This window comes from Anolis carolinensis, chromosome 4 (assembly GCF_035594765.1).
Source record: "Anolis carolinensis isolate JA03-04 chromosome 4, rAnoCar3.1.pri, whole genome shotgun sequence".
In the NCBI taxonomy this organism is placed as follows: Eukaryota; Metazoa; Chordata; class Lepidosauria; order Squamata; family Dactyloidae; genus Anolis; species Anolis carolinensis.
The window spans coordinates 136,303,122-136,324,730 of NC_085844.1; the positions used below are offsets into that span (position 1 = coordinate 136,303,122).

Genomic DNA, 21,609 nt, shown 5'->3' on the forward strand with positions numbered 1-21,609 from the left:
GCCATATTCTTATTTCCGAAAGCAAGGCATTTACATTTACATATCATTTACTCTTTATGCAAATGATGTGTTGGATCATGAAAAGCTTGACTGATTTCTCACTCAGAAGCATCATAAATGAGAAACAGAAGACTGGGTTATTTTAGCATGTAATGCAGGAGCACAAACTGTAGCTCAATTGTTTTGTGCACATCCAATAATCCTTCTCTTTATGAACACGACTAGTCACAGAGCTCCTTTGTCTATAAATACGGCAGATGTTCAATAGGTATAGTTTTACCAATAATGGCAATTCTACAAAGCTTAAAATCCTGCTTGAAAAATCTAAAATTAAGTAACTGGATCTATTTTCAATTTCATGCCCATATCCCTATCTGCAAAATGGAAACAATCGTGTTAACCTGACTCAGTATTACTTTACGGATTCCTAAATCAATATAGGAAAAGCATTTTGTATGCTTGCAAAGACCAAACTTTAAAGACCCTGCAAAGACCCTGGCTGTGGTGCAGGGGCCAGGCTGTGGCGCAGGCTGGTGAGCAGCCTGCTACAATAAATCACTCTGACCATGAGGTCATGAGTTCGAGGCCAGCCCATGGCGGGGTGAGCACTCATCAATTAAAAAATAAAAAATAGCCCCTGCTCGTTGCTGACTTAGCAACCCGAAAGATAGTTGCATCTATCAAGTAGGAAATAAGGTACCACTTACAAAGTGGGGAGGCAAATTTAACTAATTTACGACGTTGGAATGAGGAAGTGCCGTCACAGTGAATGATGAAGCAGCTGCTCCCCCCTGTGGCCAGAATCAGGAGAAGGTTAAATTGCCTCTGCGTCTGTCTCTGTCTCGGTTCTATGTGTATATGGGCATTGAATGTTTGCCCTATATGTATATAATGTGATCTACCCTGAGTCCCCTTCGGGGTGAGAAGGGCGGAATATAAATACTGTAAATAAATAAATAAATAAATAAATAAATAAAATATTAGTGTTTTGAACTATAATTTCCAATGAGCAAGGCCATGGTAGTATAGAGAACAGGTCACTTTAGCCTTTTGGATTACTCAGGCCCCTCCTACACTGTCCTTATATTGCAGGATCTGATACTAGGTAATCTGTTTGAACTATATTATATGAGTCTCCACTGACATATAATTTGGGATAAGAAGATAATCTAGGATCAGATCCTGGGATATAGGGCAGTGTAGAAGGGGCCTAAGATTCCCAGATGTGACATGAAAATCAACTATGATTTCACCCACTGGTGAAACAAATGGAAGTGTAGTCTCCTTTCTAGGAGAACAATTTTCTTGGACAATCTTTTTATTAAAGATTTTACTTCATATCATGTTTTTTTTTCCAAAGGCTAGAGATGTAACTTGCTTTTACACTACAGAGTTGTCAGTTCATACCATTTTAATTGTATCCGCTGGGAAGTAGCAGGCAACAATGAAAGGACCAACGCATTGACATCTCCGGCCCGCCCATCCCCTGTTCAGATATCAGCCAGCACGCCAATGCCTTAAATCAAGAAATAGCTTTCTAAGCTCTACAGAGATACTCTCAGGAACACCTCGGCAAGCGAGAGTCCAAAAGTGGCAGGCTAAAACCTGGAACCTTAATCAGTGGCTGACACCGGATGAGAGACTCCCCCCCCTCCCGGGCACACAAAAGACAGGCAACTTGGAAGGCGCTGAACAGACTGCGCTCTGGCACCACGAGATGCAGAGCCAACCTTAAGAAATGGGGCTACAAAGTGGAGTCCTCAACATGCAGCTGTGGAGAAGAGCAGACCACAGACCACCAACTGCAATGCATTCTGAGCCCTGCCACATGCACAATGGAGGACCTTCTAGCAGCAACACCAGAGGTACTCCAAGTGGCCAGCTATTGGGCAAAAGACATTCAGTATTAATGCCAAGGTTTTTTTTCTTAAAAAAATTTCTGTGTTTACAAATCCATTACAACTTGTACCCGCAGTTTGCTTCTGACACGAGAAATAAATATTTTAATTGTCATAATTATGCTGGTCTATGACCATAATAAAGAATTGGTTGTTTGTTTATTGTCATAAATTGCCATAATTTCACCCTAAGGAAGTCAGGGATTTGGAGTTTGCTCAGGTATTTTGAATTATCTACGCTAGTCCATTACAGTTCTCAAGACAGAACTTAAGGGTTCTTCCAGACATGGCTAAAACTCATGCCAAAACAGGGTAAGGTAACCCACTTCAGTGCAAGTATCCCGCAGCCCATTTAATTAATGTGGAATAAACCAAGGAAACCTTGGTTTATTCTATATTGATTGGCTTTTATTAGAGGTGTTGTTTGGATGCTTCCGGTAAAACTGAGACAGGTTTCGCATTTTGGGATTGTCTGGATGGACCCTAAATGTGTTGTCTTTTGTTGCTGTTGATAATTGCTTTTGACTTATGGTAACTCTATGAATGAAAGAGATCCAGTACATGTTCTCATCAACAATCCTGCGCAGTTCATGTACTCTCAGGACCTTGGCTTCCTGGATGGGCTTGTCCGCCTGTGATGTCATCTCCTTCTTTTAAGTGTACCAATCAGCTACATGTCCCAGTAACACTTAGGATGGAACCATAACAATAAAAGTGGTATGAATGTGATACATCAGTTTAGTGCAGATACATTATAAATAAAAATAATTTTAAAAACGTTATTTATATACTGGCCTATTTCCTCAAGAGGACTCAGGGCAGTTTCCAACATAGCAAAGAAACCATACAACAAATTAAATATAATAAAGAATAATAAACATGAAACAAGAACATACAATTCAAAACAACATTTTTTTAAAAGTTACAAAATGCTCCATCAGCAGGACCAGATATAATGACCAGGGCCTCAGAGTGGGCAAGGCCAGCTATAAAGTGCTAGGCAAGACAAGTGCAACAGAATATCATAGGGCTGGGAAGTGGGTAAAGTGCTGAACGGGGTCCTAGTTAACAACACGGGGGGAGGGGAGGCTAGCACTAATCCTGCTGAAAATCTGCAGGAACCACCAAGTTTTCAGAAAGAGGATAGCCAAGTTTGCGGAAAGAGGATAGCATAGGGGCTTGTTTGATCTTTCTGGGAATGACTTTCCAGAGTCAGGGAGCCACCACTAAGTAGGCCCTCTGCCTTGTCCCCACCAGCCATGCTTGTGATGGTGGTGGGAGCAAGAGCAGGGCCTCCCCGTCAGATCTCAGAGCCCACACTGGTTTGTAAAGGGAGATGCAATCATGAAGATAGGTGAGGCCCGAGCCATATAGGGCTTCATAGGTCATCACCTGCACCTTGAATTGGGACCGACAGTTTATCAGCAGCCAATGGAGCTGCTTTAGTAGGGGCGTTATATGCTCCCTGTAGTTAGCTCTAGTTAGAAGCCTTGTTGTTTCTTGTTCTTGTGTGCCTTCAAGTCATTTTCAACTTATGGCGACCCTAAGGGGACTATTATGGGGTTTACTGGGACTGAAATTGTGAACATTCAAAGTCACGAAATGGATTTCCTCGGCAAAGAAGGAAATCAAACCCTTCAAAATCATAGTCCAATGTTCAAACTACTACATTATGCCAGCTCTCTAATGCATCTTTACTCTCTCTCTTTCTCTCTTAACTCTCGCTGTCTCTTCTTCTTTTTTTACGAAATTCACATTAGCTAATGATGTAAAATATATCAGGTGGCTGAATTCGAATTTAGATAAAAAGACAATGGTACACTTCTGAACCCTGCTTTTTTCAATATTTTGCTTCTCTTCCATCACTTCCAGTGTCCATTTAATCTTTTTCTCTCATTACTCTGCACCTTAAATATCAGACTTTTTTTCAGTGCAACAACATATACAGGCAGTCCCTGCGTTACAAATATCCGCCTTACAATGACTCATAGTTAAGAACGAGAATGAGACAACAAGAAATGAGAGAAATCTACTCCTTGGAAGGGAAAATCACCTCTAAAAGAGTTATCATGGGGAAAAAATGTGTCAGCTGAAGTTTGATCACTAAGCTTTGTTTCCACAAGTCTAATTTTTCAAAATCTTTTATATCTAATGGCAGAAAATCAAGATGAGATAGGAATACCCTATTACAGACTGTGCCCATTGCCCTCATGCCCCAAATATCACTCTATTAATGGCAGCTAGGGATGTGCTCCTGGCCAGGTCTGCTTGTTACTGCACTTTCATATTTGAAATATTAAGCTGCTGCCTAATATTATGCCAACTGTGGGTGCATTAGCCCCACAATTTGAGCATTTGTAATACTATCAACTCTTAAAGACAGAGTTTGGAAATATCAACTTTCAGCCATTACCTTCTAGAATTCCACCAAGTAGCATGGTCATGTTGTATGTACCATTTTGGGAGTTGTACTTTCTTTGTGTGGGGGGGGGGGAGATGTAACCCATGTGCACCCAACAGGTTGTTGTGCTTTTTTTGGGGGGGTGGGCACCTACCTGGCGGTTTGCCTCCACTCCAATCCTTCAAGGGTATTGAAGAGTTCAGAGAGCTGTATAAATAGCACTGGAGAGCTTGCCTCTTCATTCCCTCCTTCCTCCTGTTTCAGCATAAGGCTGACTCGTTCTGCTGCTGAAGAGATGCTGGAGGTGAAGATACTTCTCCCAACTGCTTGGCAGATCACCACTGAATTTCGGCTGGAGGTCTCCTGGTTTGCACCATGATTGTTGCTCATCCTCTCAGCATGAGGGCATGGGTCTTCTATTTTCCCAAGTGGGTGGTGCTCCTCTCTTGAATCCACATTTCTTGCTTTGGTCATGCTCAATCTAGGCAAATGAGCTTTCCTTCCACACACTTGGCTTCTTGTCCGTGGGTCCCCGCTCCTCTCCTCGACGAAGGGCAGACACTGAGCAGATCAAAGCCATTCTGCTTTTATAAAGGGCTAGATCTTGTTCGGGCCAAACACAGGACAACACCCCAAACAAATATTGTCAGGTAATTAAGAGCCCTGGCTCTACTCCGGCAAGACCAGCTTGAACTCACCAGGGCAGCTCTGTTCTGCCCACCTTGTCAAAGGGACTGCCCAACCCACACAGATGAGCCTGGGGCTGCTGTGGCCACAGTTGCCGGCGGGGCTTGTTTACACCGATGTACTATTTGAAGCACTGGCCAGACCCAGGGCAGGACAGGCCATCCTAAGAAGGGGAGAAATCTGAGACAAGAAAAATGTTGAGGATGGGGAGGGTGGCTAACAGAAACCTGACACATCTGAACCTTGAGATGCTGGAAGCTGGAAGGATTTGCAGGAGCTAGAGACACGTTTTTAAATCTCAGCTCCCCATCAACTGGAAAGTTTCCAGAATGGAAAGAGGTAGGCAGATAGAGGGGAAAGTACAGCTTCCAAATCTTCTATGACAGTGGTTCTCAACCTGTGAGTCCCCAGGTCCTTTGGCCTACAACTCCCAACAATCCCAGCCAGTTTACCAGCTGTTAGGATTTCTGAGAGTTGAAAGCCAAAACATCTGGGGACCCACAGGTTGAGAACCATTGCTCTATGCCTTCATTAGCACAGCCAGTTCAACTCTGATATCAGCATCCTCATGACTGTAATATGGTCAGAGGACTCTTTCTGCTCTGATCATAACCAATGGCTCTAGGAGAAACTTAGTATAAGGAGACCTGCAAGCTTGGGACTAAGCAGCGATTCCATGACCAGCGATATGATGACCCACCACTTTCATTTATTAGAAAATCAAATGTCTAGGCGTTCTTTTTCCACTTGTGACATTTCTTGCTTTGGACGATTGTAGTAAGTGCTAAGTGAATTCTCAACTAACAGCTTGGCACAGTAAGGGACAGAAGCACACAGGCTGCAACATGAGAAAGCAGATACAGACATTTCAAAGGGCAAGGAAGATCATTTGACTATATTAACGTAAAGGCCACTGGAAGGCTGTGAAAAAAAACCGTATCCACTAGGTGATCATAGGCCCCTTCCACACAGCTGTATAAAATCCCACATTATCTGTTTTGAACTGGGTTATATGGCAGTGTGGACTCAGATAACCCAGTTCCAAGCAGATATTGTGGATTATCTGCCTCGATAGTCTGTGTTATATGGTGGTGTGGAAGGCCCCATAGGCAAGTCACACTATCAGAGGATCACAAAGGCCCCCTCTGCTGCCAAGAGGTTACTAATGCCTTAAGGCTACTATAGATCAGAAATGACTTGAAGACAAACAAAAATGACTTAAAGACAAACAACAACAGCAGCAACAACGTCTTTGATGCATTTAGAGCTTGTCTCTGAACATTCCATATATTTGACCATGAAACACACAAACTCCTCCCACTAATGGTACCTTTTCATATGAATACTTTGGCTTTTCTGGAGCAAAAAGCTCCAAATCTCCAAGGAGAATACCCCTATATCAGATATCTGGTAGACTATTGTGTTTGACTGTGGTGATGTAATCCAGACAAAATATGCCATTATGAAATGTGTCATTGCAATTAATTTCACTTTTAAAATAAAAACAGCAGTGCTTGGTGGTGGGGACTGATCATTGTGATTGGGGTCATATGTGATGGCATGCATATGTTGTAATGGCATACTGCACATGGGTTTATAGAAGGAAACAATGTATAACTAATATGCAACTGTTGATTCCTGAACTTTCTTTCCCAAATAGTTTTGATAGAACAAAATATAATAAACTCTTTGAACAGCAGATCCTTGTTTTAGTGACAGAATGATAACAAAGTTTACAACTTTGGAAGTAATCTCTGCAAATACCCATTGATTCTAATACCAAGGAACAAGACATCGACATTAATAGGAATGCTCACTCATTAGTTACACAAGCAAAACAATTTGGACCAGTTTTAATTTTTTTTAATTTTTTGCTTGTATCTTCTATGGAAACAGTAGCATTTGCCAGACTAACATATTTGTGACTATCTGTTGTATGGAAGATGGAAATTAAGACCACTTTTTAAGATGAAAAATGTAAATGTTTAGCCATTCAGTTCAGCAGGAAACTTCTAGAAGAGATCAATTTATATTTACATACAAATTAACTGGAAGTTAACATAGTTAATTTATTAACTTTGTCACATAGCATGAGTATGTTGTTTAAATCACTGACATGATGAATGTTCTGTTAAGATTGCAGTGGTTTAGCATTTCCATCAGAAGCAGTACGAGAACATTGTTTCATATACAGCACGGATCTGATCTAATACATAGTCATGACAAAAACATGATATGTCATAACTTTATATTATTTAAAGATATTTTTTATTTTTGTCTTAGAAATTGTACTTGTGAGTCAAAACACAATAATTAGAGACTATGCATAACTCTATTATGTGCTTTCTTCCATACCTTCTCATTCTGGTCACTCTGAAAGCAAGCATGATTTGGACACAGTTGTTAAATGTAGAACTAGACGAGGTCATTTCAACACCATGTAGGAAACAACTGAAAGACATGAGTTATATGTATGAGTGGTGAATTGCTATCTCATATCAGTCTAACAGTTGAAGAAAGAAGTCTATAAGAGAAGGTATCCTCAAACTAAGACAGATACGGCCCTCCACGGTCAATTATTCACCCACCCAACCCTAAACTTTAGACTTAGGCTGTTCTTAAGTCTGAAACGATTTGAAGGCACACAACAACAACAACAACAACACCAACAACAACAATCCTAATTACCTTGACTAATTCACCAGACAAAAGCAGACCCAAACTTCTAATTTGACATACTGGTAAGTTTATGTTGTTTAAAATTGTTCTTCATTTTGAATATTGTATTGTACAATGTGCATAGGAGTTTGTTCATTTTTTTCCTTCAAATTATAGTCCAGTCCCCTAACAGTCTGAGGGATAGTGAACCTCTGCTTAAAATGTTTGAGAACCCCTGCTCTAAAGTCTAGTGGAAGGAAAAAAAATTCCCCATCTTAGCATTTCGTTTTTTGAATGAACTTCAGTATTATTATTATTATTATTTCCAAAGTGTACACATTATAACTATTTATATACAAAGCCACCAATCAACAGTAATAATGTTACACTTTCCAATCCACAGTAAAACACATAATTGGAAAGAAAACTTCCCAACTCTACACCAAGATAGTCTTACAATAATTTGTCCTATCAAATTGTCTTCCTACTGTAAGGCAAAGGTAAAGGTTTCCCCTGACGTTAAGTCCAGTCATGTCTGACTCTGGGGGTTGGTGCTCATCTCCATTTCTAAGCTGAAGAGCCGGCGTTGTCCGTAGACACCTCCAAGGTCATGTGGCCGGCATGACTGCATGGACCGCCGTTACCTTCCCGCTGGAGCGGTACCTATTGATCTACTCACATTTGCATGTTTTCGAACTGCTAGGTTGGCAGAAGCTGGAGCTAACAGCGGGCGCTCACTCCGCTCCCTGGATTTGAACCTGGGATCTTTCGGTCTGCAAGTTCAGCAGCTCAGCGCTTTAACACACTGAGCCACCGGAGGCTTCCTACCCTATCCTACCCCAAATTCTCCCAGATAACTCTTCGATACTTTGTCCAGGCACTTTATTAAAAGGTCTTGTAACTATATACTTTTGTATTTTCTGACTTGACCACCCCCATTCTATCCATTAGTGGTGATGTTTGTTTTATTTTATCTTTTTATCTTATTATGGTGTTATATTGTAGTACTGTGTTTTCATCTGTTTTATTTTATTTGATCTGTTGTGTTGATAGTATTTATTTAGTGATTTATATATGTTTTAACTTTGTTCATATTTTGTTTTTGGACCTGGCCCCATGTTAGCGCCCAGAGTCCCTTCGAGGAGATAGAAAAATAAAGTATTATTATTATTATTATTATTATCATTATCATTATCACCATCATCATCATCATCATCAAGCAGTGTATTACCTGATTTTACTACATTTATTATCATCTTGATCTTCTTTCCATCCTTGTATTTTAATCACTCAAACTCAAATGTTCTACCTATATATTGTGCAAAAGGCTTCCAATTCTTTTGAAAATGTATTGTTCTATTAGTTTATCAAATTCTGCAAAATTTAGCAGTTTGGTCAACCATTCATTTACAGATGGAATAATACATTCTTTCCAGTGTCTGGCATGAGGAGTCCCAGATGGCATAGTGGGTTAAAGCCTTGTGACTTGAAGGTTGGCTTGCTGACCTGAAGGCTGCCAGGTTCAAATCCAACCTGGGGAGAGTGCAGATGAGCTCCCTCTATCAGCTCCAGCTCCATGCGGTGACATGAGAAAAGCCTCCCACAAGGATGGTAAAAACATCAAAAAACATCAGGACATCCCCTGGGCAACATCCTTGCAGAGGGCCAATTCTCTCAAACCAAAAGCGACTTGCAGTTTCTCAATTTGCTCCTCACACACACACAAAAAGAAGTGTCTGGCATAAACTATTTGAGAAGCAATTATAGTGTTTTATGGGACCCCTGGTGGCACAGTGTGTTAAAGCGCTGAGCTGCTGAACTTGCGGACTGAAAGGTCCCAGGTTCAAATCTCGGGAGTGGAATGAGCTCCCGCTGTTAGCCCCAGCTCCTGCCAACCTAGCAGTTCGAAAACATGCAAATGTGAGTAGATTAATAGGTACTGCTCAGGCGGAAAGGTAACGGCGCTCTATGCAGTCATGCCAGCCACATGACCTGGAGAGTCTATGGACAACGCTGGCTCTTCGGCTTAGAAATGGAGATGAGCACCAACCCTCAGAGTCAATCACGACTGGACTTAACGTCAGGGGAAACCTTTACCTTTACCTTATAGTGTTTTGAAAGCAAACAATGTTTACCTTGTTGATGATATAATTTACCAGTCCCAACAAAAATATTTCTGGTGAAAATGGTGTATTCTGCTGTAAAATTAGCATTTCAGAAAGTTAGAACTCCCCTCCTCACTACATCCTGATGTTTAAGACATAACTAATTATTATTTCCATACACTAAGGACCTCACCCCATTGATGAGATCTTGTGGGTGGTGCGCCAGCCTCTGTGGCAAATCAACGGAGAAGCAGGGCAATCCTCGCGCCCCACCTCACCCTCAGCGACACTTCCCCATCACATGTGGGAAAGCATCATTGCGCGGCTTCCCCCTGTGGTGGCCCCACCGGAAGTGAGTCTGCATCATCTGATGGATGGCGTGGGGCTCCATGGTGAAAGTATCCTAGTAAAGGTAAAGGTTTTCCCCTGATGTTAAGTCCAGTCGTGACCGACTCTGGGGGTTGGTGCTCATCTCAATTTCTAAGCTGAAGAGCCGGCGTTGTCCATAGACACCTCCAAGGTCATGTGGTTAGCATGACTGCATGGAGCGCCATTACCTTCCCGCCGGAGTGGTACCTATTGATCTACTCACATTGGCATGTTTTCAAACTGCTAGGTAGGCAGGAGCTGGGGCTAACAGCGGGCGCTCATTTCGCTCCCGGGATTTGAACCTGGGACCTTTCGGTTCACAAGTTCAGCAGCTCAGCGCTTTAACGCACTGTGCCACCAGGGGCCCCTGAAAGTATCCTACTATGCTGCAAATGACTTGTAAGATGAGGTCCTTCCTATGTGAAGCTCGCCATGTTTGCATAGAAGAGTAAGAAGCAAATTTCATTGACAGTGACATGCTCTCCTTAATATTCTGTATCATTTTTGTGCTTTTAAACTACTCTGAACTCTCATTGGTGATAGAATAAGGAGTGGTGATGATGACAATGAGTATTACATAAGAGACTCCTTGGAAACACTTAGGACCACCTGCACCTGCAATGTAAGCAACCAAGGCCCTGGGCACACAAACCACCATTCCAGTGCTCTCTGAGGTTGGTGGCAGATGTTGGTAAACTGGAGAGAAGAGAATCAGTTTCAGCATACCTTTAACATTCACCTTGAAGCAATTTATTTCCTGGGATCTGAGTAATGAACAAAGCAAGAGAAACAGGAGCGCCTTTCCATGAGCTGGTGATGACTTCTGCTCAGCAGTGCTGGGTGCCGCAATGTGGGGAATGCCCCTTCTTTGTGATGGTAAACATCCCAAGTAAGCCCAGAGTGTCTTGCAAAATGTCCAGGCAGTTGCCAAACTGGAGGCAGTTTGCCAGGCAAACACATGAAATTAAATGAGACACCGGGGGGAGGGGGAATTTAAGGGAACCAACTGATACTTCTCACCGGCCAACATGGTACACTACTGCTGTGATACAGACTGAGGTATTAGTAGCCCACGTGTTGATCGCACCAAAACTGACATGAAATGGCAAGATGATAAGCAGGAGCTGATCATACCACAAAATGTAAAACAGAACATGCTGTCTAAAATCTGCATTCCTTAGTACACTTTGAGCATTTATTATTGTTTCTATTATTACTGTTGATTGGTGGCTTCATTATGACAAGAGAAAACTCCATGACATGCCAACAGATTATGCAGCAACTGACAAGGCATCGAGTGAAACAAAAAGATGACTCTGGATATGGGAAGCTGCTTTGTGTTTGCTGGAATTAGTCAAAAATATGAGACTCCAGTTTGCTGCCACCACTGTTTGCTCTTATGATGTAGAAAGGGATTGGGACCAGTACTGTCATTAGGCAAAGTAAGGCAGCCACTCAGGTAGCAAATGGTACAAGACAGCAGCAAGATGTTGGTGGGTTTTTTGGTGTGTGTCAGAAGCCACTTGAGAAACTGCTAGTCACTTCTGGTGTGACATAATTGGCCGTCTGCAAGGATGTTGCCCAGGGGACACCCGGATGTTTTAGCCATTTGTGGAAGGTTTCTCTCATGTCCCCACATGGGAAGCTGGAGCTGACAGACAGGAGCTCACTCTGCTCCCCAGATTCGAACCATCAACCTTTCGGTCAGCAGACCTGCCAGCACAGTCCTGCTTAACCCCATATGTATCATGTTAAAATAACAGTGCTGAAAAAAACATTCAAATTCCAGTCCAACTGGCTTTCATACAATAAATCAGAAGGGATGCCATCTTCTTCCTTGTCTCACTGAACAAAATGTCTTTGCTCAAGCCTGAGTAATATATCCATTATAAAGTAAAAGTTTATGTCCTTCAAAACAAGCAATATATTTGCTTTTGATAGAGTCAAAGGGTTTCTAATTTTATAGAGCACCAGTGGCTTACTCACACCAGTGGCAACATTTTTCCTTAACCTAGACTCTTGAGTATCTGTAGGTTATTTCAGAACCACTGGCAATTATTTTCGAGAGTTCTTGGAGAACGGGAGAAGTCCCAGCAGATTGGAGGAGGGCGAATGTGGTCCCTATCTTCAAGAAGGGAAAAAAACCCGACCCCAACGATTACCGTCTGGTCAGCCTCACGTCGATACCAGCCAAGATTCTGGAAAAGATCATTAAGGAAGTGGTCTGTGAACATTTAGAAACAAATGCGGTCATTGCTAATAGCCAACACGGATTTACCAAAAACAAGTCATGCCAGACTAATCTGATCTCTTTTTATGATAGAGTTATGAGTTGGGCCAATAGGGGAACACTGTGGATGTAGCATACCTGGATTTCAGTAAGGCCTTCGACAAAGTCCCCCATGACCTTCTGGCAAACAAACTAGTAAAATGTGGGCTAGACAAAACTACAGTTAGGTGGATCTGTAATTGGCTAAGCAAACAAACCCAAAGGGTGCTCACCAATGCGTCTTCCTCATCTTGGAAAGAAGTGACGAGTGGATTGCTACAGGGTTTCATCCTGGGCCTGGTTCTGTTCAACATCTTTATTAACGACTTAGACGAAGGGTTAGAAGACACGATCATCAAGTTTGCAGATGACACCAAACTGGGAGGGATAGCTAACTTTCCAGAAGACAGGAGCAGAATTCAAAACGATCTTAGCAGACTAGAGATGGGCCGAAACTAACAAAATGAAGTTCAACAGGGACAAATGCAAGATACTTCACTTCGGCAGAAAAAATGGAATGCAAAGATACAGAATGGGGAATGCCTGGCTCGACAGCAGTACGTGTGAAAAAGATCTTGGAGTCCTCGTAGACAACAAGTTAAATATGAGCCTACAATGTGATGCGGCAGCTAAAAAAGCCAATGGGATTCCGGCCTGCATCAATAGGGGAATAGTGTCTAAATCCTGGGAAGTCATGCTACCCCTCTATTCTGCCTTGGTCAGACCACACCTGGAATACTGTGTCCAATTTTGGGCACTGCAGTTGAAGGGAGATGTTGACAAGCTGGAAAGTGTCCAGAAGAGGGCAACTAAAATGATCAAGGGTTTGGAGAACAAGCCCTATGAGGAGCAGCTTAAAGAGCTGGGCATGTTTAGCCTGCAGAAGAGAAGGCTGAGAGGAGACATGATAGCCATGTACAAATATGTGAGGGGAAGTCATAGGGAGGAGGGAGCAAGCTTGTTTTCTGCTGCCCTGCAGACTAGGACATGGAACAATGGCTTCAAACTACAGGAAAGGAGATTCCACCTGAACATCAGGAAGAACTTCCTCACTGTTCGGCAGTGCCACCACTGTGGTGGAGGCTCCTTCTTTGAAGGCTTTTAAGCAGAGGCTGGATGGCCATCTGTCGGGGGTGCTTTGAATGCAATTTCCTGCTTCTTGGCAAGGGATTGGACTAAATGGCCCATGAGGTCTCTTCCAACTCTACTATTCTATGATTCTATGATTTTGAGGCCCCATCCATATACATAAGATTAGGGATCATGTTTTGGTTTTTAGATCCTTGTCCATTTGATGCCTAGAAATGTTTTTATACAGCTTGTATTTATTATCCCTAGTAGCTCCCTTTCTTCTTATTATTATTTTGTGGTTTCCACCACACCTTGTTTTTGACATATACAGCTCAGTAGTTACTTTATTGTTGGGGGTAAATAAGCAGGAGGGCTCTGCCAGTCCCGCCTTGGTCTACCAACAAACAGCCCATTTTGCAAGTCAGCTTAGTCACTGCATTCCCCATGGGATGATACATCTGATATTGATTGCTTCATGAAGAGCAGGCAGAACTTCTGCCCACAAAGCGGTCACAGGCGGGGCTCTTGGGTGCCTCCACATCTGTATTGCACAACCTCCCTGGCTTATTCATGGAAATGTACCAGGGTGTCCACATTTACCTGTAAGTAAGCTCTACTGAACACAAGCGGACTTACTTCTGAACAGGCATAAACAGGATTGCACTGATTGTCTTCTCCCTTGTCATCTCACCAGTTCTTAGGTCTTTCTTTCTTTGCACAGTTACATTTGCACAGATGTATCTGTTAGGAGGGTGAAGTGAAATTGTAGCATTTCCCTTAATGGTAAATGTTTAGAAGATGTCTGTCTCTGGAACTACCTTGAGGAAGAGATATCAGTGTTGTTGTTATTGTTGTATTTATAACCCCACCTTCTCCTCAGGATTGGGGTCCAAAGTGGCTTACAACTTTAAAAGCAATACCATTTGGGCTAGGCTTTAGCATAGCAGGTTAAACCGCCAGCTGCAATAAATCTTGTTAGTCAAAAGGTTGGCAGTTCGAAGACCGGGTCAGGGTGAGCTCCTGACCTTTAGCCCAGCTTCCATCAACCTAGCGGTTCGAAAGCAAAATGTGAGTAGATAAATAGGGACCACTTAAAAAGTGGGGAAGTATTAAGGCACCCATAAGAAAATGCCAGGAAAATGCCAACGATTTGATCAAAAGGAGGAAGTTATGAACCAAACTCTTTGGCAGGGAGATGGAGTGACAGCAACCCCCCTCCCTCCACCCAAGTGGCCGGACCCGAGCACAAGCCTCCAAGAAGCCAAAGATGGGAAACGTCTGTATACCTCTAGCTATGTTCAATTGTCTGTCTTGTCTATGTATACATGGCATTGAATGTTTGCCACATATGTATGTTCTGTGATCGGTCCTTGAGTCCCCTTCGGGGTGAGAAGGGTGGAATATAAATACTGCAACAATAAATAAATATACCAAAGATAAGTATTAAAATAGGTTAGCATTATTAATGGATGCCACAAAGTTGAATTTAGAAATGGAAATGAAAGAATTTGTGATTATTTTACTCACAGTGGCAAGACTTACAATTGCAAGGAATTGGAAGATAGGAACCAATCTCACACTGAAAGCATGGTATGGGGAGGTATGGAATGTAGACTTAAATGATAAATTATCAATGGAAATGAGGGTGTTCGGGGGGAAACTAATAGATCTGAATTTAATTTAGACTGGTCAGTCTTTTTTAAATATGTTCTAGAAAGTGAAAAAGAATACAACCTTGTTGGTCAGGAATATTGGATATGACATTTGTTTAATGTTGACTTATAAATCCTATGGTAAAGGAAATGATACTTGTTCAGGCCTTGGTGGTGAGGTTCTGTGTTTGTAAAATGTTCAGTGTTTTGTGTCACTGTAAGTTGTTAATGTATTTTAAAAAAATTAATTATAACAAAAATAGAATTAAACTACTTAAATTATTAAAACAATTCAGTTGAAATAAAATTACTTTTTTAAAAAAAACCTGTCAAAAACATTTCAGTTGTAGTAAACCCTCTACATTTACAGGGATTAAAGACACAGGACCTCTGTAAAAAAGAAGAAGAAGAAGAAGAAGAAGAAGAAGAAGAAGAAGAAGAAGAAGAAGAAGAAGAAGAAGAAGAAGAAGAAGAAGAAAAATTAAAAAGTTAAAAAAACTTTTTTAACCTTGTAAAATGCCTCTCTAGGAATATCTAGGTCTCCCAACACCACTTTATAGTCAACATTTGCTAGAACCTGACTACATACATATCGCTTTACAGAGTTTTTAAAAGCAGAAAACCAGGTCTGCCTCCAAGGAGCGTAAGTTCTAAATCTTGGTAGAGTTGAGAAAAAAGAAGAAAGGAGAGAGAGGATGGCAATGAAAACGTAAGATGGTGGACTTAACAGTTGCTGAATTGTGTTGTGTATATTTGGGCTTTGTGTCACTTTGGGTTAAGAGCAATGAGGTTGCTTTAAATGGAAAAAGGTGCTTTGGATGAGAAGCATATCTCCTTCCTACATGACATCACATTCATTTCTGAAAACCTGACTGTCATCCTTTGAATTAAGATGCTTCATAAATAAGCAGCCTCAGTCAGGCCTGGCAAGTAAACAATGAATAACCCTACTTGCTTTCCATTGAGATGTTCCCATCTACACTGCCATATAATGCAGTTCGAAATGCAGTATGGACTCATACTATGGCAGTATAAATGGGAGGATAATTGGTTAAACCCTTGTACCCGCTGAACTGCTGACCTGAAGACCCGAAGGTCGGCGGTTCGAATCCGCGAAACGGGGTGAGCTCCCGTTTGTCAGCCCCAGCTTCCCATGCGGGGACATGAGAGAAGCCTCCCATAGGATGGTAACACATCCAGGTGTCCCCTAGGCAACCACATTCTCTCATACCAAAAGCATCTTGCAGTATATTCTCAATTCGTTTCTGCTTATGCTAGGCTTCGCTGGAACATCATTAAGCACAGCCAGGTCTTTTGTCATGTGACTGCTGTGTTATTACAACACAGCCACAATAGCCGACATAACAAGTAGCCCTAGGCTAGTGCTACAGGTTTCGACAAAGGAGCAGTGTAAGCAAACCATCTGTATGTGTGTATACTTCAAATATGTTTGCGTGCACCAAAACAAGAGGTGTTTTTACTGTAACCAGCGTACTTAACTGGAATGGGAGTGTGAATAAATCAGGTGGAAAATCTCCAGTAAGTGAAACAAAGAGGTCCATTTTTCATACAAACAGTGTGTTTAGAAATGCATACATAGTGCTACTTCATTTGTTATGTCTAAGCACCTAAGATGTACATTAGGATTAGTAACCTACCAAGAACATTTTGTTTTGGCCTTGCAGAAAAACAATTACATGAAATAATGAGGGGAGAATAAAAATAACAGATGGACACTAAGCACCGTCCCAGTCCTGTGCTGTATATTTGAAGAAATCCCACAATTTGAAACCAATCCTAGGTGTTCCCATGTTGAGTCAATGTGATTCCAGCATGATGTATAAAGGTATGATCTTGGCAATAGATCAGCCTCCTGAAAGGGATTCTTGTTCACACATTGGATTGAAATGAATCTAAACTTGGGCTCTCAGTTTGGCTTGATTAAAATGTAACCTAATCTGATGCACTGGAGACATGTGCAAATCCACCCATTTTGTATTTTTCTCCAATGGGGATTTCTCTCTGATAGATGTTTTGAGGAGATCCCTCCTTTTGTCCTCTCTCTCATAGTTATACCCCTGGATTTCATCCTTTAATTTCCTGCATCTTTCTCTAACAATTGACTTCAGCAATACAACAGAGGATGTTCCTTCAAGATCTTCAGGGATGGCCTGCTACTTAGTCCCATCTGGCTGGACAGAATCTGGAACCTCTTCAGAAAAGTATTAAATTTCTTGTGCGTTGCTTTATCCAAAACTCACTACTAGTTATGAAAGTTAACCACCAAAAGTAAAAGACTACTGCCACCACAGATACCTGGTATCAGATTTTTTTTTCACAAGCCTAAAAACAATATTGTAGCAATGTGTTGTCAAAGGCTTTCATAGCCGGAACCACGGGCTTGTTGTGAGTTTTCCAAGCTGTATGGCCATATTCCAGAAGCATTCTCTTCTGACATTTTGCCCACACCTATGGCAGGCAACCTCTCAGGATGCCTGCCAGAGATGTGGGCGAAACATAAGGAGAGAATGCTTCTGGAACATGGCCATACAGCCCGGAAAATTCACAACAACCCAATATTGTAGCACCCCAAGAGGCATGTGTGTGTGCATTGAAAAGTATTTATTAAAAAGAAGACAAACAGAGGTCAAGCTTACTTTATGTTGTGAAGCTTGATGTTCAACAGCTTAGCTATTACAGTTATTTATTTAATTTACTGAATTGCACTGAATCCACCACACATCACATCACTTTCTTTCCTGACTAATCTGAGTAAAAATCTGAGTGCAACCCACTCTCCCTCCCTACCACTGTCTAAACTCAGTGCTTACTCCAATGGACCCAAACTCACTTTTTCAAATACAGCCGAGCCAATCACCAACCACCACCAATATTCTTGCTCACTCCCAACAGATCACTTAACTTGATATGGAGCCCCCAGTGCTGCAATGGGTTAAAACCTTGTGCTGGCAGAACTGCTGACTGAAAGGTTGGCAGTTCGGATCCAGGGAGCTCCCCATGCGGGGACATGAGAGAAGCCTCCCACAGGATGGTAAAACATCAAACATCTGGGCGTCCCCTGGGCAACATCCTTGGAGACAGTCGATTCTCTCACATCAGAAGCAACTTGCAGTTTCTTAAGTCGCTCCTAACATAAAAAAACTTAACTTGATAGCTCTGCTATACATATAACACTCCACCTTATTTCCTATAATAGACACTCAATGATATACAGTATGTACATAAACATAGAACACTACATGCTCCTTGGAAGATGAGTTGCATGAAATGTAGCAGCAAACATTGATAGTTGTGGTAGGCCCAACCTGCAGCAGGCTTGCACACTGCTGTTTTCAAAAGAGTGAACAGAGGTGCCTGATCCAATTTTACATAGAAGCCTTACATACAGAAAGTTTCACCCTTCTCCTATCTATAGGATGTTTTTTGCCCCGGCCCCTGAGAAATTACATGCCTCTCAAGGGATAAGACTCATATCAGACAAAGCTCTTTGCACACATATTTTCTATTCTACACATTATATGATTTAAGGAGCTACTGAAGGGATGTACAGTATTCAAATTCTGAAGCAGGGATAATTTTAGAGTCAATGGACTTGGCTAAGCACTTCTTTGATCTGGTAAGACAGGTAACCTGACCAATAAGAAGACGGTACTCACTGTTTTTGATGGCCTGCATCTTTGGTTGACTCTCAGGTAGGCAAGCAATCCGGTTACACAAATGCTGGTCCTGCTTTCATCCATAACAAGAGCTAGCCAAAACAAGGACAAGGAGTTTAATTGGAATTCTATTGGGGATTTCTCTTTATTCCTTTTGATAGATATTTCAGCCCGATTGGCAGCTAATGTTCAGGTACATTCATCACAAGTGTGGGATGACAGACAATATTCTCTCATCTTTGAGATCTGTGTAAGATAAAAGGCAAGTGTGGGGCAGCTTCCATGTTGGAACTGGATCTAAGAGTACAAGCCCAACATTCTCTCTCTTTTCATTTTTATGTAACCAGCATTGCCCAGGTTAGGTATTTTGTAATGCTATTTATTAGAAATAGTCATTGTTTGGTTTTGAAATGTATGAAATGTATATAGATTTGTTTCACTGTTTTTATGAATATATACACTGAAAATTTTTAAAAAATCAATCCTCAGAAAATGCATAACTGTACAATGGGACCATTTATAAAATAATAACAACAACAACAACAACAACTTCTTTATTTTTATTCCGCCCTATCTTCCTGAAGGGACTCAGGCCAGATTCCAACAAACAACGGCAAACATTCAATGCCTTCAAAAAACAGATAAATATTGGCATAAAATCCCAACAGTACCCCACATATGAATTGTTGTTTATTCATTCAGTTGCTTCCGACTCTTCAAGACCTCATTGACCAGCCCATGCCAGAGCTCTCTGTCAGCCATGGCCACCCCCAGCTCCTTCAAGGTCAAGCCAGTCACTTCAAGGATACCATCCATCCATCTTGCCCTTGGTTGGCCCCTCTTCCATTTTCCTTCCATTTTCCCCAGCATCATTCTCTTCTTTAAGCTTTCCTGTCTTCTCATGATGTGGCCAAAGTACTTCAACTTTGCCTCTAATATTCTTCCCTCCAGTGAGCAGCCGGGCATTATTTCCTGGAGGATGGACTGGTTGGATCTTCTTGTGGTCCAAGGCACTCTCAGGATTTTCCTCCAACACCACAGTTCAAATGTGTCTATCTTCCTTCGCTTGGCCTTCCTTATGGTCCAGCTCTCGCATCCATAGGTTACTATGGGGAATACCATTGCTTTAACTATGCGGACCGTCGTTGCCAGTGTGATGTCTCTACTCTTCACTATTTTATCGAGGTTGGCCATTGCTCTCCTCCCAAGAAGTAGACGTCTTCTGATTTCCTGGCTGCAGTCTGCGTCTGCATTAATCTTTGCACCTAGAATTGCAAAGTCTGTCACTGCCTCCACATTTTCTCCCTCTATTTGCCAGTTATCAATCAGTCTATTCACATATGAATACAGCATTAAAAATCTAACATCAAGTTAAACCTAATATCAGTGAATTGAGTATAAAACATGCACCAGCCCAAGACCTGCAACTCTCATCAGGTCCACGTCTGGCCAGATGTAACTTTCATTACTCCTAGATCTGGTGGGGTGCAATTCCCATCAGCCCTAAATCTGTCCAGTGTTAAGCTCCCATTAGTCCTAGATCACTGGAATTAGGGGACCTCACCAGGGCCAAAGCCAGAAAAAAATTCCCGGGGGAGTGAAGCTTTTTTAAAGCGAATCATGAAGAGTAGTTCCATAACGCAAAATAATTTAGAAATTAGGCTCTATCGATAAACTTCAGTGGACACTCATGGGGATTTGGTTACCATAACCAGTTAAAATTCATGAGTAAACCAGGTTTTTTAAAAAACCTGAAAAATTTAGGGGGTTGAACCCCTACCTCCCCCACCCCCTCCTTGGCTACAGCCCTGGGCCTTACACTGTTCCAAGGTCTCTCACTCTTGAGCAGTCTTTCCTGCTCATTTTAAAATCATTGTTGACATTGTTCAGTTGTCTTACATGCTCTCAGAAGTTTAATTTTCTTGGCTTTTGGGGGGATTTGTTCCATTTTTTTAGGCATTCTGCAGCCACCTCACATGATGAAAGGCACACAATTATTCACCAAACTGAAACACAAAGCAGTCCTTTCTTGCTCCCTCAGGTATTGACCACACCTGCCCGGTTTAGGTCTCCATGGCAACCCTTGAGCAGCCTCTTGGGTTATTTTAGGCATTTTGCATCCACTTGATACTGAAACACAAAGCAGTTCTTTCCTTCTCCCTCAGATGGTTCACTCTTCTTCTTGGGCTGCAACTCCCATCACTCCCAGTGTGCTTAGCAAAGGAGTAAGGATGCTGGGATACATCCTGGGCAAATAAGCTATCTGACTGATTTGAAGGAGATCTGCACCCTCGGTCATGGGTATGAATAACATGGCTCTCACAATGTGGGTGGACTACAAATTCCAGCATCCTCTGACAACCCCCCCCCCCCAACCACACCAGTGTTTTAAGTTGAGTATATGTGGTGAATCACTCTGACTGCCCCCCAACCTTGCCAGTAATATAGTAGAGTCTCAATTATCCAACATTCTGGATTATCCAACACAGTTTGCCTCCCACCCTGATCCACAGCTGTTTCTCTAGGCAGCAAGGATTGAGCATTTTATGGATTTAATTTCCGACAATGTTGCTACTGTAAGTTCATTTTATGCAATTACAGTAGAGTCTCACTTATCCAACATAAACGGGCAGGCAGAATGTTGGATAAGCGAATATCTTGGATAATAAGGAGGGATTAAGGAAAAGCCTATTAAACATCAAATTAGGTTATGATTTTACAAATTAAGCACCAAAACATCATGTTATACAACAAATTTGACAGAAAAAGTAGTTCAATACGCAGTAATGCTATGTAGTAATTACTTTATTTACGAATTTAGC

General features: G+C 41.8%; 1 protein-coding gene across 3 annotated transcripts in view; it reads right to left on the reverse strand.

Moving 5' to 3' along the window:
* Positions 1 to 21,609, reverse strand: part of slc4a9 (solute carrier family 4 member 9) — a 99,305-nt gene that overhangs the window by 57,348 nt on the left and 20,348 nt on the right. For 2 of the 3 annotated variants that reach the window (XM_062977882.1, XM_062977881.1), the window contains exons 3-4: positions 18,788 to 18,879; positions 4,454 to 7,437 (exon numbers count right to left, since the gene is read on the reverse strand). In XM_062977882.1, the coding sequence (XP_062833952.1) occupies positions 4,454 to 4,773 (320 nt within the window). In that variant the 5' untranslated portion in view covers positions 4,774 to 7,437; positions 18,788 to 18,879. The remainder of the gene's footprint in view (positions 1 to 4,453; positions 7,438 to 18,787; positions 18,880 to 21,609) is intronic. The other variant, XM_062977883.1, reaches the window with a different exon arrangement.